The sequence below is a fragment of the Amphiura filiformis genome, chromosome 15, assembly GCF_039555335.1.
Source record: "Amphiura filiformis chromosome 15, Afil_fr2py, whole genome shotgun sequence".
Lineage (NCBI taxonomy): Eukaryota > Metazoa > Echinodermata > Ophiuroidea > Amphilepidida > Amphiuridae > Amphiura > Amphiura filiformis.
The window spans coordinates 42,634,005-42,659,332 of NC_092642.1; the positions used below are offsets into that span (position 1 = coordinate 42,634,005).

A 25,328-nucleotide genomic window follows, 5' to 3' on the forward strand; every position below is an offset into this window, starting at 1 on the left:
CCTCCTACAAGATGACCGGCATACATGTTTGTAAGGATGTAGTCAGAAACCTCAACTAAGGTGGTTCTCAACAACTTTAAATAGCTTTTAAGCATTCCGAAATAACGAAGAAATAAACAATTTTTTCCCTTGATGATATTTGTATGAAGTGCTACCAGTGTATAATATATACAACGATTTAATGTAAGTCTAATGTCATCGACTATGCACGACAATACATTTTTCCATAATGTATTTAATTTGTCGTTGCACCACAACGTTATTTATGTATATACCACCATAAGCTACCATACACTTCTTCCTGCTCTTCGTTTACGTTGCGTTGTGCCCCTCTTCCACCATGGACGGTCCACTCGGATTCGAACACAACAGGATTAGGTTCACACACACCCTCCCCCCACACACAAAGCAGAGTCCGTTCTTGGTCTAGTCCAATTATATACATATTGATCCAGAGTTAATGTTGACAAACAATATAAACCAGTCACGGTAACTTCGATATCAACATGTACTCCGGCACTCCGTACTTGGACTCGAAAATGGACTCGGATTCACAAGGACTCGGACTTGGCTCGGACTCAGAAAACAAATGGAATCAGTCTGGCTCGGACTCGGATGAAATTGACTCGAGTACATGTCTGGTGTGATGTGAATAATAATAAATATTGTCTATTACTATATGCCCTTGTTAGTCGGCAACTTGTCGGTAAATTTAAGGTCCTAGGTATAGTGCCCGTATTGACGCGGTCATTGTTAGGTACCTACGATTAATGGTTTAGTACAGTGTCATGTCAGATTGCGTATGCCCCTCCTGGATCGGTGGCTCCGGTAGCTCGTTGTTCGTTGTAAGTTAATTTACCACCGACTCATAATGTGCAGTGACCATAGTGACACATTTCTACAATATAATGCAGTCATATACCCCACACGCACCAAAGCTTACCAACAATCAAGTTCGTATCATTTATTTAACATGTTGAATGGCAGACATGTATATCAAACAAGCTGTGGAGCGTGTCGTGCAATGAAGTTGCATGATCAGAAACGTGCGTGCAATATTATGATATTTGGTATTATTGCATTAGTATGAGGTAGATATGTTTAGACGTGTCTTGCTGGAAACCTACAACTGACTGAAAGATGTTGCGGTGTTTAGGGGGTAAGATTAATGAATGATTATTTATTTACTATGTAAACGATAGTACAATATTGTCTATATGATTTTTTTTATTCCAGAAAAATTTTAGCTAATTTTTTATGCTAAGTATACATTGCAATGTTTTCCAATTATTTATGAAGGTATAGTGTTGTGTTTAGAATTAGTAAACCGCTCAGCTCTTTGTGAGGCGCTCAATAAATGTAATAGACATAATGAGCTAGCTAACGTCACTAGGGTATTGTTAATATTAGTAAAATTGAAAAAAGCAAAGCATATTGTTCGTGCTTACATATTGTTCGTGCTTACAGGGGCGCAATAAGGAAGTAAAGTAAGGTAGGGGAATTACCCCTTCAGTGTTGACGCTTAATGGCTCATGGCATTTCACGTCAACGGCATCGTGTTTGCCTCCCTCGCCGCTCCTCGAAAGCAAAAGGTTCGATATGGCCAAAACCAAAATACACGAGGCAATTTACTATGCAATTTACTTGTTGCAGACCACCTCAAAGCACCTTGTATTACGGTCGCAACGATCCAATATTGTTATTTTATATTTATGTATGCCATTGAGTGTATATATTCTTTGTGATATATGAAATAAAACATGAATGAATGAATGAATGAATGAAAGTCGTCATCATTTTGAATTTAGGACAAATGTGATACGTGATATTCTGTTTCTTTGTATTTTATAATAAAATACAATTTGTATAGACAAACACATCAAGAGAGAGATCAAATCACTTTATTATCAAAATACATATAAAACCATTGAACAATAAAGGAATACAATAAGCCCAGGACAGATCGTATAAAAGATCATGCAGGGCGGACAAATACAGTATAACAACATATAAGCACTAGAAATAGCAATATTAAAAGACATAAAAAGATATAAGATTTCATTATTTATCACATTATGCACTGAGCAAATTGCACTGGTCCCAAGACCTTTCGTCTTTGGCATGGTAAATGACAAAAGAGGCAATGATGGACAATTTGGAAACCTTGTCGCGGAATTCCTTGAAACAAATCGGGGAGTGAACTAAAGAAGTGAATGATTTGAGCCTGTCAGCATTATCTTGCGAAATGAAACCTCTAGAGCCAACTTCAACAGGAATGTAAGTAACATCAAAATCATTTTCCTGAATATCAGAAATAAGAGGCGCATACTTATTGAGTTTCAACTGATGGGCCCTGTCAATACCATGCTCAAAGGGAACTGTCAGTTCCACAATCAATAGTTTCCTGAGATTTTTCCAAAGAATTACTAGATCAGGTTTGAGGTTGGTTGGAGAACATTCAGTAGGAATGGTAGTGACACCGGTAAAGCCAGCTTCACCTGGAATGTCATGAAAAATGGTTGCATCCGAATCTTTGAGGCCAGCTCGTGCGACAGATATAAAATATTTCAGAACACTATTATGACGGTAAGTATAACGACCTTGGTCCAGGAAGACTTTACAGTTATTTAGAACATGATTGAGAGTCTCTTTGTTGCAGCAATGTAAACATTTGTTGGAAACAGATTTACCCCACCTAGCAAGGTTGACCCTTGTGTTCAGAGAGTCGCCAAGGGCGTTAACCAAAAATTTGCTGACTCTCGAAGGAAGATTGAAAATGATGCTACGCCAGAGAGTGCAGGAAGATTCCTTGGAAAGGAGATCATAAAAACGTCCTTGCACTGCAAGAGAACGAACATGATTATGCCAAAATTCAGAAATTGAATCGGTCAACTTTTTCTTGGCGGAAGTTTTCTGAATGGTAACCTTGTTTGACTTTTCCCCAACTGCTTTAAATATTTCTTCACTCCTGACAGTCACTGATTTCTTCCGAGTCCATTTTCGCTCTCTATCCAATTTGGAATCAATGCAGTGGTTAACAAGCTCATCACTTCTATTTCTAATTGAAATATGAGTCATCACATGACTCTCAAGATAGAGATCAGAAATGGATCGAATGTTGAGCCCATTAGGCATGAAAATAAAGGCAAGGGTGCCGGGTTTTGGAATACCAAACCATTTTTCAAATGGCGATTGCACATAGCGTCCAGCGCTTGGAGATGAGAAAAGCAGAGATCATTGACTGTCAAATGGTAGCGTAACGAGGGAAGAAAGTATCTTGTGTAAACTTGAATCTTATATTCGTTACGAATAACAGAAGTTTCGATATTTTCCAGGGCGGAAGAAATTTTGTCCTTGAGGTATTCAAAAATATCCGAGGAATTGTTGCGAAAAGTAATGAGGGAACCAAGAAATTTGTGAGAATCATTTTCAACGGTTGGGACCTCAACGCCTGCAATGTTGAAAAGAATGGAAGTGGGGGAGTCTGCAGAAAGGGATAACGATCTGCATTTGGAAGGCTTTAATTTGAGACCCATTGAAGAACAATGGTCGGTGATGCGGTTAATGAAACGTTGATGGGTTTTCTTATGTCTTGTGATCAGGCAAAAATCATCAGCAAATGGGGTGGTGATGAATTTGGTACCATTCAGATCGTAACCAAAATTGGAATTGGCGATGAGGTCTTGAACAATAGGATCAAAGCAGAGGATAAAAATTAACGGTGAAAGAGGGTCGCCCTGGAAAATACCTTTCTTAAACTGAAATTGATTCGAAGTCCAGTCCTTGTAATGAGGAAAATTGCTGAAAAGTGCTCACGAATGATGACGAGGCCATGATTGTACCAGTATTTTATGAGTAACCTTGATAGTTCTTACAATTTTAAAATATTGTTTTAATAGGTGGGTATCACCCATTATGTTGGGTGATCGTTTTCATCTCCATGATGACTTCTGTAAACGGTGAAACCGAAGGCGACGTGCGGCTAGTTGACCCAGGCGATGAATGCACCAGTAAGAAAGGCTGTGGTCGAGTTGAAATATTCCATGATAACCAATGGGGAACAGTATGCAACGATTACTGGGATTTAGATGATGCAGCTGTTGTATGTCGTCAGCTAGGTTATCCTGCAGCTTTGAAGGCCTTTAAACACAAAGATATTAGTGGTAGCAAAAAAGGTCCGATTTGGATGGATAACGTAAGGTGTGATGGCATTGAATCTAGACTTGTGGATTGCGTATTTTATCCATGGGGATCCCACAACTGCTTTGCCAACCATACTGAAGATTCAGCAGTTGAATGCCAAGTTGGAGGTGAGTAATGTACCCATTGTTTGATCATTCTCGTTTTACACTCGTGGGGCGCTGTTCTGTCATCGCTAGCACCACTGAGTTCTCGGGTTCGAGTCCCGCGCCGTTCCAATTACGACTTTACGTACAATTTGGGTTCAACTCCATACTCGTTTTCACAGGTTTTCTGATTTCCTCCTGCATCTAAGGCTACACTACGGGATTCCCATGAGAGTAGCAGAGTATACCTACGTCGTCCACAACGTGATAGGGTACTCGGTAGTAGCAGCGCTATAGTACCTGCAAAGTACCAGTGCAGCAAAATGTTGCACTGTCGCCAGGAATCATATGGTGTATATACTGCCCAAAAAAAGTGTCTGAACTCCGAGGTCTGACCACTTAAAACAAAAGCCATATATTAATGACACTAAATCTAAATTGCAAAATAATGTCGTCGATATATGGAAAATTTTGTTTTGCGTACTTTGATACCTTATTCGGCACGATGCGATTTTATTCCACTAAGCTGCACTTATTTGAATTACAAATGGTCGAGTTTCAAAAGTGACTGTTGTTCCAGGCACGGATAAGATAATACTTATTATTGTTTTCTTTCTTATCCTTGCAAAAGCTGTACAGGGTGACGTGCGTTTGATTGAACATGAAAGCAAACCTCACGAAAATGAAGGAATCCTTCAATTGTTTAATGATGATAAACGCAAATGGATATACGTGTGCAATCCTAGCTGGGGAATTACCGAATCTCTCGTAATATGCCGTCAGCTTGGTTATACCGCTGCAACTGACTTCTACAACCCAAATCCAAGTGATGAACCGGAAGTAGTGTGTAACGGAAATGAAGCGACACTAAGTGAATGTTCTATCGAGTTCGAGGTTTTGGCAAACAATTGCGATATTAAAAACGCCGTCAATGTTACATGTAGCAAGACTATTCCAGGTAGGTGCAGTGTTATCAATCATCATACTCGCAAGTGGGATTCAAAGCTTCTCTAATCCAAAGGTTAATTTATACTCCAGAGCTATGTTCAGTATTGTTCATCAGTGTTATTTTGTAATAAGCTTCGGCACTAGGAGCCTCCGGGCCCATAGATAAGGAGTAGAGTGGAGCCCTTTATTTTTTACTCTTTCACCCCTTATTTCACTTTCGGTATCGTTTGGGCCCCTGGACTTCGTCCACCCTGTCCACCCGCTTCCCTAGTCTCCGACAAAAAAAATCACATATCCCAAGATATGAAAGAAAAAACCCTGTTTGGTTAACATTTTCTGCATGTAAAAGTTGCAGTGCTTATGCTTATGTATAATTCATATTCCAATTGCTTAATTTCAAACATATGGGTGAGTAAAAAATGGGGCGTGAGAACCAAGATGAACTTTTATATTGTTGAAAGTTTCGATAAATAACACACTCAACAGTGGCGTACCGTGGCCGCTCCTACCCGGAGGAGGGGGGGGGGCGGCAGAAAATATAAATTTGGCCGCCTCTTCATTTTGAAGTATAGTTTCATTCGTGGCACAATATTATAAACATTTACCATAATTGTTACGCCCTTTTTTCATTAATAATTTTTCTTGCCACCCCTTCTGCCTCGCCCTTTTTCTTTAATAATTCTTCATGCCACCCCTTCTTCTTCAGCCGCCCCTGCTTTTTCCCCCGGGGTTTGCGTCCCCAAAGCCACCACCAAAATACGCGCATGCTCAATATTCACCTTTTGTGAAAAAGGGAGCAAAACGCAGCTACCCAATTTTGATTTTTTTTGTCCAAGAGGCAACTTGAATATGTAGTTTGAATGAAAGCACACAGTGTGCAATAAAGATACCAGATCTGAAACTGACATTAACTAAAATCAAGGTTGATTTTTGCCTTCTTTCAATTCCTTTCTCCGGTTTAAACAAACTTTCTAACATTACTTAACTCCTTCATACCCCATCCGACTCCAACTTCAGTTTGTCTATTCCCAATATGTCCAACTTAAGGGACCGTTCATAAATACTTTGGTGGGGGGGCTGGGCACTTGGAAATTTTTGAGTCAAAACTTTTTTGACCCCCCTCCAGAGAACCATAAAACTTTTTTGACCCCCCTCTTTAGACATACAAAACTTTTTTGACCCCCCCCCCCTTACATGAGGTTAAAAAAAGGTCTGGGGAGGGGGGCTACTCCATTTGTGCAAACTCAGTCACAATTTATAGGCCTGCATGTTTGTTCATACATTTATTTATAATAGGCCTGTTTCCAAAAAACATGAAAGTTGAAGGTGTTTTTCACATGCTGTGACTTTTATGAAGTTTAATTTCAATTTATGCATTCTAATTTTTTGAAAATACATGTTTTATTCTTATAACCAATAATTAAATAAATAAAAGTAACACAAAAAAGGGAAATTGACAGTGGCGTAGCTAGGGCTTGTGGCACCCAGGTCTAAGGATGGGTGTTGCTCCCGATTCTTGAAATAATTATTGCGCCCGGAGCACAAAGGGCCTACCATTAATTAATTTTGGTTATAATGAAGTTGAATATTGGTCTTAAATTGATCTTTCAAATGACTTTGACCTTTTATGTGCGCGAAGCGCGCGAAAAATTTGACTTTCATCGCTTAGAGGGGCGCAGAATCAATGCTGAATTGGTCAATTTGGCGCCTCCTAAGAGTGGCGCCCAGGGCACATGCCCCCACCTTCCCCCCGTCGCTATGCCACTGGAAATTGAGAGCAACATCTGGGCACATACTCAATTTAATACTGTTTTATCAGGGGCATAGCCAGCTTTCTTGGTCAGGGAGGCAAAATATAAATTTTGGGTCAAAGACAAAAAAAATGCTGGTTGCATCATTTTATCAGTGGGATACATACATATACCTTTTTCTTATGGTGACTGTAGAATACATACATGTAAAGTCTTTGAGATTCCAAAAAGGCTTTAATGGGATACTGGAAATGAGCGCGTGTAGCGTGCCAAAAAATGTAGGTCTATTTTGCACTATTTTGAGCCATAATCGGGGTAAAAAAGGGCTTTATTGGCACATATGCGCGCGCAAAAATTTTGTATGCTCTTGTTCTTTTGGTATTTTCTTGTTAAAAACTTTTTGACCCCCCTCCTTTAGTAACCAAAACTTTTGGTCCCCCCATTCTGCAACTCCAAACTTTTTGTGCCCCCCCCCCTACACTTTGCCCAGTCCCCCCACCAAAGTATTTATGAACGGTCCCTAATCTTATAATTTGTAATTCAATCCACTTCAATTTGCATGCATTGTGCAGACATTTGAAAAACATTCTTTTATAGAGAATGAACATCTTTAAGGTAAGTATAAAAATAACAACAAAATGTAATATCTACTTGAAAAGTCCAGGGGCAGTAACACTTTGGGTGTTCCATTCTACTTCAGTGCCATCGAAGGTTAAGAAAATGGCAGTTGTTCACGCGTCTACCTTTACATAAAGTGTGCTGACAGAGGTCTCATGGACAAACATTAAAACTGGGTATCGCTGTATTAATGTGTCATAAAAACAGAACAGTATTATGCTAATTACTTCATTTTTTCACATAAAGGTCACACAAATGAATATATCATTTATATTTAAAATCTAAAAAGTTTTAAAATAAGGTGGATTATTTGCCTTGCTGCACTTTTTTACTCACCCTGTAAACGCTCCTGTTATTAACTTTAGGTTAATCATATCTTTGGTCATAATGTGTTGGGTAATTGATGGTCACTAGGGTCACTCACAACTTTTTATTCAATGATCACTTATTCCTTATTACTTTTTCTCTACCAGATTCACTGGCGGATGCATTATATAATCCAGCTAATTATAAATATACATCTTTCATCACCCCAATTCATCCATCCGGTAACAAACAGGCAACTCTACAAGTTATCAGGAAAGGTATATATAAGTAAAATACAGTAAGCAAAAGAATTAAAACCAGTTATGCTCACCCTATCCTTAACAAAGACAAATAGTGTCAAAATTAAAACAAGCAGCCACTACCTGTACTTTTTAGCTTTTGTTGAAATTTGTTGAGAATTAAAGGAACGGTAATCTCAAATCTAAGGAAGAAACGAAATCAAAAGTTGCAATTTTGTGTTCTAATCAATGAAAGCACGACGCTAGTTTTAAAGGACGGCGTTAGTTCTCTAATTGTTCGAGAACGCCTTGTATACAAATCAATAGGGCTTGCAATGGAGCAAACTGCAACTTTTAAATTGGCATCTTCCTGGAGTTTTTGAATGTCATGTCTTTATTTCTTAAAACAATGTCAACGAATGAGGTCTTAAATTCGAGCTAAAAGACGCAGCTATTGATCGCTTGTTCCAATTATGTCTTTGTTTAGGATTTACAGGGGTGAACTTAACTGGTACCTTAATTTTTTGGCTTACTGTATAGGATAATCTTAATTTATGTTATTCTTGTATTGATCATGATTTCAACATTCTCTGCTGGTTCATTCCGTTTTGGTGATTTCATTAGAAATAGATGGTATTCAATATAGCAGGTGTTGATGGACCCAGATAGCAAGATAACGTTGGCCCAACGTTGGCAATGGTCGGCATGGTCGCGGTCGGTAAGCCGACGCCAAGCCAACGTTGGACCAACATTGACATGCCAACCTTTAGTCATGGTTGGTATGGGAACGTCAGGCCAACGTTGGGTCAACGTTGTTATGCCAACCTTATATTATGGTCGGTATGCCAACGTCAAGCCAACGTAGCCAGCCAACCTTAAAATGACGGTCAGCATGCCAATGTTGGGCCAACGTTGTTGTGCCAACCTTAAATGATGATCGGTATGCCAACGTCGAGCCAACGTAGCCAGCCAACCTTAAAATGACGGTCGGTATGCCAACGTTGGGCCAACGTTGTTGTGCCAACCTTAAATGATGGTCGATATGCCAACGTCGAGCCAACATAGCAAGCCAACCTTTAAATGACGGTCGGTAAGCCGACGATGGGCCAACGTTGTTGTGCCCACCTTAAATGATAGTCGGTATGCCAACGTCGAGCCAACGTAGCCAGCCAACCTTAAAATGACCGTCGGTATGCCAACGTTGGGCCAACGTTGTTGTGCCAACCTTGAATGATGGTCGATATGCCAACGTCAAGCCAACATAGCAAGCCAACCTTTAAATGACGGTCGGTAAGCCTAGGATGGACCAACGTTGTTGTGCCAACTTTAAAATGATAGTCGGTATGCCAACGTTGCACCAACGTAGCCAGCCAGTCGTAAAATGACGCGTTGTTACGTGAAGGTTGGGCCAACGTCGTCGCACAAACGGTTGGAATCCCAACATTGGACCAACGATGGTATAAACTGTTGTTCAAGTCATGGAAATTGTCATGTTTATAATTATTTTCTTTTTACTACTAAGGCGTAAGAGTGACATTAAATAAAGACTATAAAAGCCCCACTAGATAAACTTATAATAATATTAAATATTATCAAATAATAGTAATAATAATAATAATAACAATAATAATAATAAATAATAATAATAATAATAATAATAATAATAATAATAATAATAGGCCTAATGAATAATAATGGTGATAATGATAATAATAATGATGATGATGATAATAATGATAATGCTTATAGCCTAGGTATGTAATTATATTTAACAATATTGCTTTGGAATTAAATCAACAATAAGAATTTTATTTTTATATTACTTTTTTTTTAAATCAACATTTATAGAAAATGTTATCAATATTCACAGTAAATTTGATCAATATCCCTAAAAAGATGCACTTTGGCAGGTTTAGTCATGAAAATATAGCTTATATTAACTTAAAACACTTATTCAACTATGTAATCCCAGTTAGCTCAATTGGTAGAGCATCAGCCTGTTAAACAGAAGGTCCCTGGTTCGAATCCCGGTAGGTACTAAGGTAAGTGACTTGTGTAAAATTAAGGTAGTTAATTTGTCTTCGTTGTGAAATAGAGAGCCAGGTAATTTAAGACTTAAAGTAAGCACAGTATACACAAGTAACTAATTGTTTTCATTTTTTTTTCTCATTGGGCTTGTTTGCCAATGGTTGGCTCAACGTTGGCTATTGGTTGGATCAACGTTGGTCAAATAACGTTGGCCCAACATCAAAGATCCAACGTCGCAAATTACATTTGTATTGCGGTTGGGTCAAAGTTGGCTCGACATTGGCCCAACGTTGGCCCAACGTGGTGGTGGTTGGGTGCCTGGCCAAAATCACGTTGGGCCAACGTCGAAAAGCAACGTTGACCCAACGTGGTAAGGTCAGTTCGCTCACGTTGGCCCAACGTTGGGCCAACGTAGTGTTGCTATCTGGGGATACCATGATTTCCGTTCTTCACATCGCAGACATTTGAATGAATCGCTATGATAATATTGGGGCCTAAATATAATTTTAACAGGCTCTAATACTAGTTGATACCATTTGGGTAATTGAGAGATGGATGCTATTCATGGTAACAGGTGTGGGTAAATATCATGCTTTCCATACATCACAGACATGTCATATGTTAATGAATCGTTACCATGGTTACGGAAGAATGTTAGATTAATTTATGTTGAGAGAGAGTGGCACTTGTGGGGAGTATGTGTAAACGTTAACCGAATATTATTTGATTATAGAATTTAAGAAAATATGTCTAAAAATGTTAATTGATTTTGAAAAAGAAGTAACAAACACTTACAAATCCGAGTTGTCGGATTATTTTCTTTTTTCACTTTGAGAGGACATTTTGCCACAACTGCGGGATTTAGATATTTCTGGCGGGTACATCATTGAGTATCCTCACGCATATAACCAGTAAATAATTAACCACAAACGTCTGGTCAAATCTAAACTTTAGTTGCATTAATATTATTTTACACTTCAATTTTGCAGCACTGGTTTATGTGTGGGTACAATTCCGGCTGAAATTAAGTGCACGGAAATTGGCGGAAACACACCATCCCTTGTTACAGAATGCGATAGGCGTTTGGGGTTTCTTTGTAATCCAGAGAATGACTCAAGATGCAGGAACTATGAAATTAAAGTCAGGTGTCTGAATCAACAAGGTAATTGAATGGCCAAAGTGGAAGAAGGGCCCAACTCCACTTTTTTACATGTTATTATATTGGAGCAGACTGTTCTTCCTTGTGTGTGAAAGAAAGGCCTAAATACCATTGAATACACTCTCCAAATAGTCTTCCAAGTACATTTAATCATGGTGTTCAAGAAAGAAAGGCCCAACTCCTAATTGAAGACCGAATTAAAAAGACTAGTTTGCGTATGTCAACCATCCGGTCAACCAAACCAAAAATGCTGTAATTTGCAGGTCAGCAACCAATCACGTCGCGCCTTTGCCCTGACGTCAGACGCAAACTAGTCTTCAATTATATGCAGGTCAAAACATTGAGGTATATATAGCGTAATGAACATAGCATACTAAGCAATTACTAGGCATGCTAGGAGCGTAATGTTTTTTTTGTGAAGCAATTAACCTCGTTTATCAGAAAAGCTCATAAATTCATCAGGACTGTTCCATAAAATTGTCCCGGGAAAATTGTATATGTTTTCATAATAATCTTAGCTGAACAAACTTACGTGCAGACATTTCGATAGCTACCATCTTTCTCAATGCTACTGTTGATGTGATGATCGTTGAACAGCTGTTGTTGATCGCTGCTTGGCAACGGAGTTGCCAAACGATTTTTCCATCAACAGGTCGTCATAAATGTGTGAGATATTATAGCATGCTCTAATGTCAAGTCGCAAAAACTTTGCCGCTACGTCACTGGTAACGACTGGACGCTGGTAACGATTTTAAAAACGCTACCAACGTTTGATTACTAGCGATTATGATATACTAGTACTGATTGATATTTTTGCAATTCAAATTGATTCAGGAGCATCTGCCTTGTGTACTGATGAGAATGATTATGAATACGCACCTGGAGAAACAATACCGACACTAAGGACTGTTATGCTTGGTAAGTCCCTTTCGTCCATAACAGTTTATTCTATGATTTTGAGCTAATTTCCATGTGGCTTAGCACAGACATCTTGAGACAATGCAGTATTTCTTCATATAATGTCAACCAGCAGCTTGATTTTCAAATGCATATTTTCACTGGGAGCACAAAAAACGTCCAAACCGCCATTTTTAAAGTAAAGCAGATTCAGCTCCTTATGCTCTAAATCATTTCAGTAATTATAGCTTTAATTTCAAATTCAGAGTCACTAGTCACAGTCCAAAGTTGGACTGAAGATTGTAGGTGGTGATGCTGACTTCAATAGTTGTATATCCAAAATGCTCCACTTCCACAGTCCTTGGTTCTAATGGAAGCTCATTGTACCAGTGCATAGAGTTTTCTTTCGTAGTTTTGTGGTTTAAAAAAATGTTATTGCTGCTTTTTAATTAAATGTTCTTTCCACAAAAGAAAGAAGTTTAGCTCCCATTTCATCGCATAGAAAACGCTGCGTTAAGAGGTCCGAGAAAAGTAATACTGTATCTTCAAACATAACCTAATTATTAAAACAACTAAAATAAAGCAAAAGTTATACCTGATGGAATATATTATTGATACCGAGCTGATGACATATAAATTCTTAATACCTTTACAGTACGTGCTCTTCTAAGGGTGACTGGCTCTGTGATTCTAATTCCAACTACTGCAAACGTAAGTCGTAAGATCTTAATGGCGATCAACTGGTGCATGGTAGGCGTGATGGCTATGGTGGTTTGGTTGTTTGTTTGTGTTTCTGTTGTTGTTGTGGTGGTGGTGGTGGTGGTGGTGGTGGTGGTGTTTGTGTGTTTGTTTACCTAGGTTGGTCCGTAAGGGGCACACACAATGTGGTACATTTTGCATGGACCACAACTATGCAAAATGCCCAATTTACATTCATAAATACAGCCTACATACACCCATACATATTATTATAACGCGCATGATCAATGGCTGGTGGTCGTCGTGATGTAGGTTGAGGTGCTGAGCGTGGGGTTTGTAATGGCAGTGGTTTGGTGGTGATGGTAGTGGTGATGGAATGACGGTAGTGGTTGTTGTTGTGGTGGTGGTTTGGTGGTGATGGTTGTGCTGAAACCAAACAAGTGTGAAAGAGTGAATGTAACTTATAATGTAGGCCTAACCGAATATTCACAAAATTTTAAATAAAATAACACACTACGTGAATTCATCGCGACAATAATTTCGTTTTTTTATTCTAGAAACGGGGCCTCCACCTTTGCATCATGAGTGCTATCGAGAATGTGAATACCCGCCTAAAAATATGACGTGCGATTTAGGAGTTTGGGAAGTTGAATGGTTTGTCGGGGGTAATTCTGAATTCTGCAAGAATTGCCTTTTTCAATATAGCCAGATAAATGAAACATACGACAACAGTGAAACGCAAGAACAAACATGCCCACAATGTATGCCGCTAGACGGGTTTCCACGCGCAGCCGCAGTGGTTAATAGGATGGTTCCTGGACCATTGGTGCAGGTAAGGGAAACAGTTCGGTCAGTAAAATAAACAAGTGAGCAGATTTCGAAAATCAAGTTGACCATAATGACCGCAAGGATGTTTTTTTTTTAATTTGAGATATTAGTGACGGCAAAATAAACAGAAATAACCAAGTCATGAAACTAAAACCGATAGAAGGTACAGATTCAAAAGTTGTATCCCGATTGGCTTATTCAACATGTTCAATCATAGTGAGTGCCGCAGATAATGAGGCTAGGTACGGTAATACTGGTTTCATACTTTCCTGCCGCTCTGACGACGATTTTGCTTCACTGCGCAGTTGCACCAGAAACGCTACGGTGACCAGCGACAAGCGGCAGCATCGCTAGGACTTCAATATTATTCAAGTCAACTCGAGAGCGGTGCCGCTCTGACGTATGAGAACAAGATACGATTTTGGTTATGCTGAGCGGCATCATAGCGGCTTTCATAGTCATGCCGCTGCCGCTGACCGGTGTGCCGCTTCGCTTTAAGAAAAGTACAAGCGGCATGATGAAGCGTCACATCATTCAGCGGCAAGCGGCAGAAAGTAAGAAACCAGCATTAATGTTGACCATGTTGACGGAAAGTGATAGCTCATGACGCGTATGATTCAGTGTTTTGAATTTGTACCTTCCAAAGGTTTTAGTTTCATAACTTGGGTATTTCTCCATCTTTTGTCGTACTGATATCTCAAATTAAAGAAAATATCCTTACAGTCATTATGGTTATTCTGGCTATAAGGTTATAAGGTTGAAATTGTTTATTGTGTTGATTGTATCCGGCCTTCAGGTGCAGGTCCGGTGCATGTGGTTTAATCTTACATTTAAGCAGAATAAGTATAAAGTCCCATAAAAATGTGTGAATGATGGGTATCATCTGAGTGAGATTAAAATTTCTTGCTATATGGTAGGTATAATGTTACAACTTTCCTTTTTCGGGCGAGTTTAACACGGATCCATTACTGGCAGTCAAAGACCAATGACGTTTTGGTATGACGTGACATGTAATATCGTCTTTACGCTTATTTATTACGTTTTGCACTTTCTGTAGGTTTGTGAAGGTGATAAAATCATAGTTAAAGTTGTTAATAAAATGGGCAAGGATCCGCAAGGAGGGGTAACTATACATTGGCATGGAATGTTCCAGGAAGGGACGCCATATATGGACGGTACTTTTATGGTAACACAATGTCCAATACCAATTAACGAAGCTTTCATCTACGATTTCACGGCATATCCTCACGGAACTCACTGGTACGTATTAATTCAATTGGATCACAAAAAGTATAAGCACTAACAATTTGGAAAAATCTTCCATCAAATACACCACTGGAGATTAGGTACAGTATTATCCAACTAATCACTCTTTTTTATTATATTTTGTCCGAAAATCCAAGAATATAGTTGAGCGTGGATTAAGAATGTTCTCTCTCTTGACCACAAGGCTAGGTGTAAAATGGTTCCGACATAATTTGTTGCGAGAGGATTGTGCTTGAACCTGGTCCCATCAGGACCAAAGTTGCGAGAGGCGTGTGCTTGAGCCTGGTCCCATCGGGATCAAAGTGTGTCCCGGCACTGTTTAATTTATATTTTGTTATGATTATTTCAGGTGGCATTCCCATGCTGGTTTACAATCTGGAGATGGAATCGCGGGTCCATTAATAGTTCGCCAACCCAAAGAAAATGAACCAAATTGGCAATACTACGATTTCGATAAGCCAGAGCATGTCATCTTTCTCCAAGACTGGTCTCATGAAGTGGGAGTGAATATCTTTGTTCCCAACTTCTACGGCGCTGCAAATATTGACAGTCGACCTGATGTCATATTGATTAACGGAAGGGGAGGTCAAACTCAGCTTAGTAGCAAAGAACAGCTTGGTGACAAAACACATTGGTGTGAAGGCGTTGCTGATCCTGAAAATTGTAAAGTACCAAGATATAGCCAATTCAATGTGCAGGAAGGAAAACGATTTCGTTTTCGTCTGATCAGTGCGTCAGTTGAAAGACAGTGTTCAATGCGCGTATCTATCGATGATCACAATATGACCATAGTTGCTACTGATGGTGCTCCGACCAAACCTTTCCCATGCAAATCGTTTATCATCTTCAACGCCGAAAGATACGATTTTGTTTTGCATGCCAATCAGCCACCTGGTAATTACTGGTTGCGTGTGAAGGTAAGCTTGATTATTACAACATACTCTTTTGATTTTGTGGATGGGGTACATTGGGGTTAGAAGTGATTATGATAACCTCTTGCCAAAAAGAAGAAGCACGTCACAAGAGTTGGACAATTTAGTTAATCATTCCGGGCACAATGACAGATTAGGAAATGTGACTAGTAATACATTTTCTGATTAGGAAATGACTCCGTATGCAAGAAAGTTGAATTCGGCAACCTAAGGTAATTTTCTTTGATGGACATTATATTTTATGAATCTTATTTTGGATATTTGTATAATGTATATATTATGTAGATCTGCTGATGGTTGTCAATTATCTGTTTTGTTGTTTATGATGATGATGATGATGATGATGATGATGATGATGATGATGATGATGATGATGATGATGATGATGATGATAATAATAATAATAATACTAATAATAATAATAATAATAAATAATAATAATAATAATAATAATAATAATAATAATAATAATAATAATAATAATAATAATAATAATAATAACAAACGCATAATAATCTGTCCGTCTGGACTGTGTCTCATGTCTCGATTTCTTCTTAATAGGGACTAGACGATCGCTGTCAATTTCTAAGTGCTCTTGCCATTATTCACTACGAAGCGTCGGAATTAGAACTACCGAAAGATGAAGCCGAGTCCCCGGATGTTCCAGATGTAAACATAGATCCATGTGAGAGATACAATAACAATACTGAACCAGCTCTCGCATTCATCAACCAGCTCAGCTCAAATGGTAACAATTAGGCCTAAATAAAGCAAAAATACACCTTAGAATTAGCGATCTAAAAAAATAATAAACAACTTTGATGGCTTATAATATATATATAATTAATCCGGAAATAGGAACAGTGTTCTCGAAAATACCAAACCTCGTTTGCAAAGTGCAAAGGGATGTGGTTGATATTTTACATTTGTAATATTCACAGGATAAATTTATTGTTCGTAAGAAAAAACAAATATGTCAATATAAATAATAAGGGTAAATTAGAAAACAAACAAATACATGACGATGTTCTTTTATTTTTCCAGCAATTGCACCGGACTGGGAAGGGACCGAACCAAAAGCAACATTCTATATTGGGATCCAGCATATTGTAACTGATAGTAAGAACTTTGCTGTCAGAAATCTTCCCAGAATCAACAATGTGACCTTCAGATTGCCTTCAAGGCCTTTCCTTTTGCAAACTGGTCATCCTTTAGAAAGACTTGAAAGGTGTGACCTTGAAAACGATCCCATACTTGAAGGAACACGATTTATAGATTCCTGTGGAGAAGGATACTGTGGCTGCTCCCATGTTCTGAATGTCAAACTGGGCACGGTAATAATTTCCATTGTCTTATTATATTTATACCATAAACATGGTGTCAAAGGTTAATCCGGGTTTAATATCTTAAAAAAAGATATAATTTGACCTATCTCTGACGTACGGTTATTACGAGTTATTATGGAGTGTTCAATAAGAAAAATGCCAAAAAATGGCTGCCAACCCTTTGGACATTCCAAAAAGTCGTCCCACCTTTTTTTGGTAAAAATGTTTGCTCTCCCTTACACATGCCATATTGTGGAAAACCCAAATTGTCTAATCATATAATGCATGGTGTAAGCGCAGCAAGCAGGAATTTTTCACACTTTAACGTTTTTAGAACATGTTTCTACACCTTTTTGGGCATAATATCGAAACGTTGCCCAAACTATATTTGCTAAAAATTGCTTGCTCCGTTTTTGACCTGCCAAAAATTATTTGTTCTAAGTAAAAACATACAAATCCATCGATGCTAAGGTCTTCATTAGTGGTCAGGCCCCAGTTTCAAGTGAAATATTTTATAGGCCCCAGTTCCCACACTCGTGTATCAGCGGGTACTCCTGCTCGTTGGCGAACTTGAAAACATCCCCTTTTGCATCTCATTTCGCGAACATTTTTGAGAGGAAAAACACCTTAGCAATTTCGCTATTTTTTGTCCTTCAATACTTCCTTCTTTTTTTTTGTTAAAACGCGAACGATATTTGAAAGATGCCCCTTTTCGGACAGAATGGCTTACGGCAAGCCCCAAAAGTGAGTGCTTTTGTCAGGCCTGGTTCAGATTCTGCTTTTTTTCCATTCTTTTTCTTATGTCTTGGCTTCAGATTGGGTGGTGTATACATCACAGCAATTGTGAGTGGTGGGTGTCAATAATTACAAGTGTAGCTGCATATCAAACTTTAATTTGGGCTTAAAAGAATAATTGCATATTTGTTTATAATATTGTATGGCTGACATGAAGAAGGGGGCTGGTGGTTTTCTGTAACTTTTCTCCACCCACCAGTCCCAAGTACAGGGCAATAAAAATGGAAAAACAAAAAAAAGTGAGTGAAGTTTGCGTATTTTTGTTTTCCAAAGGAAGAATTTCAAGAAATACTATTAGAATACTGTATAATTGATAATGCACATTATTTAACTTGATTCATAGATAAATAGCTCCTTTTTGTTGCGAATGTGTTTTGAAAATTGACCCTTTTTGTGTGTTTCGCGAATCGCGTTTGTTCAGGAGAAATCATTACATATTTCGCTTGAAATTTCCAACGCGCATGAGTACCCACGAATACGCCAAGTGCGAGGCCTTGTGTTCGAATCTAGTTGAGTAGACAGTAAGTAGTGTTGTGATGCTTACACAATGGAAATCTTCCAAAACATATTTAAAGCCCGAATGCGAGTGTAATTATTTGTATTAATTTCTTAACTTGCAGGTTGTTGAGCTAGTATTTGTGAATGTGAACTCCCGTATTTGTCATCCAATGCATCTCCATGGATATAACTACCGAGTTGTTGCCGAAGGAAAAATCAAAAAAGGAGATATCACCATGCAGAAAGTTAGAGATATGAATGACAAAGGTATCGTTTAAGGGCTTAATTATACTTTTATTATTATGACTTTAGGACACCTCCTTTCTTAATTATTTATTAACATTAATGGCGTAATAGAATTTTGAGTGCTTTTGACATACGAACATACAGGGTGAGTAAAAAAAAGTGCAATAGAGAAAAGAATCCATTTTTATTTAAGAACCGAGTTGAACTTTTTAGGTTTTAAAACATTTTATATATGGTATATCCATCTAGACTAATTCCAATCAGCCGTCTACACTTCGCATGTACTGTGTATGCTTCGTAGTGACGACTGATTATCTTACAGCCAATATCATGACGGACTTCTGAAAACTATTCAATGCGACTTTGGTTGCGCGCCGTAGCGCGACTGACTAGCGGCGCCCGTGTACCGCGTCGCTGTACCGCGCCGCTGTGACAAGATCGCGCTCTGAACATCTAAAAACAACAAACTCGGTCAAAAGGTCATTTTGGACACAACTGCGCATGCTCTATGCCACAGGAATCCTGTTGCAAAATCCGTCACTTTTTTTCCACGTAGTTTTCTCAGCCGTCAATCCAGACGGTTGACGACTGAGGGCAGCAGTCTAATATCCATCAGTGACCTTGTGTGAAAAAAGTAAGAATTTAGCATTTACCGTTTTGTTTTTATGGCACATTTTATAGCGCTACCCAATTTTAATGTTTGTCCAGTAGACATCTAAAATTTGAATGTCAGCCCACTCTGTGTTAAGTAGGTTTGGAACAACTGCCATTTTCTTAACCTCATTGGCATTAAAATAAAATGGAGCACCCAACGTGTTATTGCCCTTGGTCTTGTTTAAGGAGAAGAAACATTATTTGTTGTTATTTTCATTTTACCTTTACTTTAAAAATGTTTATTCTCTATCAAAAAGGTACAAATTTGTAGGTGGGTTTTTCAAATGTCAAAATGAAATGCGCGCAAATTGAAGTGGAGTGAATTTCAAAATATCCAAAAACTGGTGTTGGAGTCGAGTGAGGTATGAAGGACTTAAAGTAATGTTAGAAAGTTTGTTTGAACAGAAAAAAAAAGAAATTAAAATAACGCAAAAACAACCTTATTTAAGTTAATGTCAGTTTCAGATCTGGTGTCTTTACCGTGAACTGTGTGCTCTCATTTAAAATACATGGTACTTCGTGGACAAATAACGAAATTGGGTATCGCAGCAAAAGGACTCATAAAAATAAAACGGTAGTCGCGAATCACTTCATATTTTCACAGAAGGTAGCCATTGAGTGTAGCATTTATAGAATTGTTCAATATTGGGAAGGTTCGACTTGGTTCTTACATAAATATTGATTCTTTGCTCTATTGCAGTTTTTTTGACTCACCCTGTATGACTTGCCCATTTGAATTTTTTACACCATTCAGTAAAACCAATGGCATATATGCATATAGGTACGTGCTCCTTCAATTACCATAGCCTTTGTAAACAGCCCATCCTGTGCCAAACACATCATTTAAAATGTTTTTCATGCCGCATGCTTGCAAATGACAGGATTTTTTGCGGTATTTGAACGTATGACGTCATAATGTGCTCTAAGTAAAGAAATACTGGAAGATGAAATATAATCATGGCAACTGAGGATTGCTCTATGTTTATAAGGCAATACTCCAGAACGTGGGTGTGGCCTGCTGTGTTATTTTCCTTATGCTCTGTAAATATATAGTGGTTGGCACACTTTGCCTCTCTTTTGGTATATCTCTTCCCCCGCTCCCCCTAATTCAATGACGGACCAAGCCATGTTGTCAACAGGTCCGTGAGACCCTCCAACATTGAAAGATGGGGAGTGGGGAAGGGTTAGATATAGGAGGAGTCTGTACTTCACATAATATTGCATGCATGTTTCACTCGCCTCTCCAATTTTGATGGGGCACGCATTTCCATTGTTAAGTGCAAGTGTGCCAACTATTTTTTTCCTGGATTGTAGAAAAAGCTGCTGTTCTTATACTTGTCAGAGCATATTGGTTCTGCCTGATGATAGTAATAAAACATATGCTACTTTTAACGTTTCAGTTACCTTAAAGACAGTATAATAGGGCTTTATGTTATATCAAAAAGTTTGAAAATGGCGTTGATCGCGTTTGCATCTGAACTCGCCAAATTATTGTCTAATAGTTTGTCATAATTGTTCCATGTCTCATTGCAGGTCAAATACTGAAGAAACGTCTTTCTGATGCTATACAGAAAGATACAATGGTTGCACCTACCAACGGATACACGGTTGTTCAATTCCGTGCTGACAATCCCGGCTGGTGGTTTCTGCACTGCCATTTCGAAATACATTTAGCAGTAAGTAATTTATTCTTTCTTTTTTCTTTCTTTCTTTCTTTCTTTCTTTCTTTCTTTCTTTCTTTCTTTCTTTCTTTCTTTCTTTCTTTCTTTCTTTCTTTCTGTCTTTCATTCTTTCATTCTTTTTTTCTGTTCTTTTCTCCGTTCATCTTTAATCTCCATCTCATTATAGATCGAAACTAATACAAAATCTGATTCTTAGTTTTAGTCTTCATCTTGATGATAACATGAATGCACATGTGTACCTATAAAATATTTCTCTGTATTCCTTTGATAGCTTGGGATGTCTCTTCTAATACATGTAGACAAAGATGAAAGAGGGGAGTCTTCAGCTATCCCACCAAAGCCCGACTCGTTCCCAGAGTGTGGTGATTGGCCATTACCTCGAGCTATGGATGGCGAAGGTATGATGAAGCAATTAACCTATAACAAAAGGCTGACAATGTCATATTTAAGTTTTTAATTATAATCGTCATAATCATTGTCATCATCAGCAACATAATTAAGTGTAATTCACTCTTGATATTTTACTTACAGCGTTTCTTTGGAGTGAAGAAAGAGTGGGCGACGTTGAGAACATTCTTGTCGATGTTTACGAGGAAGCGAACAAAATACTAATGCAGGTACATACACCATAATGTACCAAAACCAAAATAATACAAAACTTATTTTGGTTATTATTTCTTAGTATTGTATATTCTCAGACCCAGACATTTTTTATCAAAAAATATTTTATATGAAAAAACAAAACACTACATCAACATTTTATAAATGTTGACAAAATGTAATAATCTAAACTATGTTTCAGCAAACATTGGCAAAAATATTTTGTTAACGGTTTAATAACATTATGTTAAAATCGTTAGCATCTAGTTTTCACAAATGATTTTAGAACGTTATTAAAATGTATTATATCTTTAAATATATAACCCGACAATAAAACGTTTTCTGTTAAACGTTTTGAGTTTGATGGGAAAGCTAATTATAATTGATGAATGTTATTCTTTTTATTTTTATTAATCACTATTCAAGTCTGAACAACATCTTCTGGACTTATTCAATCGACCATCCCGCCGAAATTTGACAGAGTATACTCCTGTTCAATATCGAATTAGAACGGATCCATTGGCAGGATATCACTACTTTCTCTTCAAGGTGAGAAAAATGGAAGCAATAAATATATGCCTATACTGTAATGAATATTCATATAATTAATTACACTATTCACATTGCTACCGCGCCAGGGGTACACTACTGCCTGCCTAGCTGCTTTATTGGTACTCTAGAGTACCTGGGTGGGTACTCCAGAGTACACACATCGAAATCACATGTATAGTAGAGGTACACACTTGTACTGTAGTTGGGCAGCATTGTACCTCAAACATAGGTTTATACCGGTCTTTTTCTTCTTCTTCTTCAGATTGATACAGGTGAAAACTGGTATATACATATACAGGTTAAACTGTCGACAAACCCAGCCAAACGAGACCCCGTGCTTCAAGCTTGTCTAGGTGGTATGAACGCACAATCGCCACTGCTTCAAATTCAGGTATCTAGTGTGGATAACATGTGCCGAGTTCCTGTCAAGCGCATAGTGTATGCTTCAGATGCAGTTGAACCTAAGCAGCTTTCCGTAGGGTTAATAGTAACAATAATAGTAGCAATAATAATACTTATAATCATAATAATAATAGTGGCATGTGTCCTTAAAACAAGGGTCCTGATTCAAGTAAATACTTAAAAGTCACTGTGGGCAAATATTTCAAAGTGTCCAGCAGATCAAAGTTTCAGTGTTTTACTCGACTACTTAGTACACGGAGCCTATATACGTAGGTGGTTCTTTTTAAAATCCTACGATAGCTGGTCGGCAACCATGATCGGATGTATCATAACGACTGTTAATCGTTGGTTTGCATCTTTCTTATCTAGTTTATCTGATCGTACCACCAAGGTTACCATCAAAAATGAGATCATATGTTGAAATATTCATTTCTCAAAGTTCTATCATCGGCTCACTGAGTTTTACACAACCCCTGTTGGGGACATCATACGTGATCAAGGTATTATGTTTCATGTGTATGCTGACGACATACAGCTATACCTTGATTTTGATCCAAAGATTCAGGGTGACTGTAAGCGAGCCCTAACTAGCTTGACTTCTTGTACATCAAAGATTAATGACTGGGTGGATGCTAATGCACTCCAACTCAATCAAGCCAAGACCGAGTTTATCGTTTTTGTTAGCAAAAGTGTTTTACCATATCTTGCCAATCTAGAGCTCAGACTTAGCGATGTCTGCATTTATCCCTCTGCATTAGCTAAGAACCTGAACGTTATTCGTGATGCTCCGCTCAACATGTCTGACCAAATCAACTCCCTATGTAGATCTTTAAATTTTCATATAAGGAACCTTTGGAGGATTCGTCGCTTCATTACCCGTGAAGCTTGCCACAATGCTGTCAGGGTGCTTGTCCTCTTGCACCTTGATCACGCAAACTTTCTGTTCCTGGGCGCACGTGCAGTAGATCTAAAGCGTTTACAGCGTCTCCACAACCATGACAACAAGGCCGCACGGTTAGTTTTTAGTTGTGGCCGAGACCAGAACTCTGCCGGCTTTTGCAGGAATTGCATTGGCTCCCTGTAAATAAGCGAATTCAGTACAAGATCCTGTTATATCTACAAATGTCTCCATGGTGAAGCTCTTTCTAATTTCAAAGCAGTGAGAGCACGGATCTGATAGACGGCAGAATGTTTACAAATTCGAAGGATCCGTCAAGTGTTTTTAATAGAATAACAATGGTATAGTCTACATTACCAGTCGTTATCCACGGACTCGAGGAAGTGTCTAAACACGTTGGCGATGCCAGGGTTCGAACCCACAAACCTATGATCATGGGTATAGTGCCTTAACCATTATGCCACCGTGCTCTATAGAAAAATCTCGTCTTTGTCGTGAAACAAATACATTTTTCATGTTTATCTTTAATAAATCGAGACTTGAATTTAAAGCCATATTATAACATTTCTTTAAAAATAGATTAGTATTCATTTTCAATAAAATGTTAGCATTTACTGTCAGATATGTCCCCTTTTAATTTTGAGCCAAACAAGTGAGGTAAAGCAAAGAAAATTGGAATTTACAACTAGCGCCAATGCATGTTACTCCGGCGGTTGTAATATGGTACGATCCTGTGGCGTGTCTGTGTGTGTCCCGCACGCCGTGTACGTAGTACTGTGTTGACATCGCATACGCGTTCGAGTAACTTTTCTATCGTAATGATAAAACGTTGAAAATCTCGGATTTTGACGAAACTACAGCACCTAAAGTCTTGATTTTTGCAGAGAATCTTTGTTTACTAAAGTACATTACAATCGTGTAAAAACCTGAATTTAAATTTTTTGAGGGCGTTCTTTTCAGCAAATGTTATAATATGTCTTTAATGATTAATTTTATTGTAATACAAGTAGTAGTAATTTTATAATGATATACCGTAACATTCCGTCTACAAGCATATATATGCCTCTAAACGAGGTTTTTTTGACACACGAGACAAGAGGCAGACACTCTCAACAAAAACGTTATTTGGAGTTTGAACAACTATATTACTGATAAAGGCGGCTGTACAAACATGTATATTTGTAAGACCAAACTATACAATGTTTTTGATATTTATATGGGGTATTGGCCTTTCATATCTTTCGTTAAAAAAAACCTCGTTTAGAGGCATAATTATGCTTCTAGACGGAATTCTACGGTAGTGCAGCGTAAATTATGGTTTTGTCAGTTAAAATGTTAAAATGATTTGTTGTTGTTGATTATTGTTTTGGTGTAGTGTAAAAATTTAGATTCTGACATGATCTTTAATACCGTAATTGTTGAAAATCAGATGTTATAGCGTGTAGATACCATATAATGCCGAGTTTTGAGCTCATCGTTGAAGACAGTTCTTATATATATAAACACCTCAAATAAAGAAAGTCCGCAGTCATGTAACACGTCCTACACCAAAACCTGATCTTGTTATGACAATTTGATTGAAACGGTCGTGTGCAGAATCTTGTTAGCTGCAATTTGATACCAAATTTGCTACCGAAAACTCTAAATTCACAGAGATTGATCCAGTATATGAAATTTAGTGCATTTTTAAAAGTTGCAAATTAAAAATGGACCACGCGG

The 25,328-nt window shown here is 38.1% G+C and overlaps 2 protein-coding genes across 2 annotated transcripts in view; both read left to right on the forward strand.

The window, feature by feature from the left end:
- Window positions 1–25,109, forward strand: part of LOC140171670 (uncharacterized) — a 139,410-nt gene extending 114,301 nt beyond the window's left edge. The window contains exons 7-18 of the mRNA XM_072194963.1: window positions 12,888–12,943; window positions 13,489–13,763; window positions 14,817–15,019; window positions 15,375–15,942; window positions 16,519–16,705; window positions 17,002–17,291; window positions 18,698–18,842; window positions 21,009–21,151; window positions 21,429–21,555; window positions 21,689–21,774; window positions 22,184–22,306; window positions 22,572–25,109. Coding sequence (XP_072051064.1) covers window positions 12,888–12,943; window positions 13,489–13,763; window positions 14,817–15,019; window positions 15,375–15,942; window positions 16,519–16,705; window positions 17,002–17,291; window positions 18,698–18,842; window positions 21,009–21,151; window positions 21,429–21,555; window positions 21,689–21,774; window positions 22,184–22,306; window positions 22,572–22,892 — 2,524 coding nt within the window. The 3' untranslated portion in view covers window positions 22,893–25,109. The remainder of the gene's footprint in view (window positions 1–12,887; window positions 12,944–13,488; window positions 13,764–14,816; window positions 15,020–15,374; window positions 15,943–16,518; window positions 16,706–17,001; window positions 17,292–18,697; window positions 18,843–21,008; window positions 21,152–21,428; window positions 21,556–21,688; window positions 21,775–22,183; window positions 22,307–22,571) is intronic.
- Window positions 3,904–8,201, forward strand: LOC140172002 (lysyl oxidase homolog 2-like). Its single transcript, XM_072195349.1, has 3 exons — window positions 3,904–4,310; window positions 4,918–5,244; window positions 8,077–8,201. The coding sequence occupies exons 1-3, from the start codon at window positions 3,941–3,943 to the stop codon at window positions 8,199–8,201; spliced, it is 822 nt and encodes a 273-aa protein (XP_072051450.1). The 5' UTR covers window positions 3,904–3,940.
- Window positions 25,110–25,328: the final 219 nt, after the last annotated feature.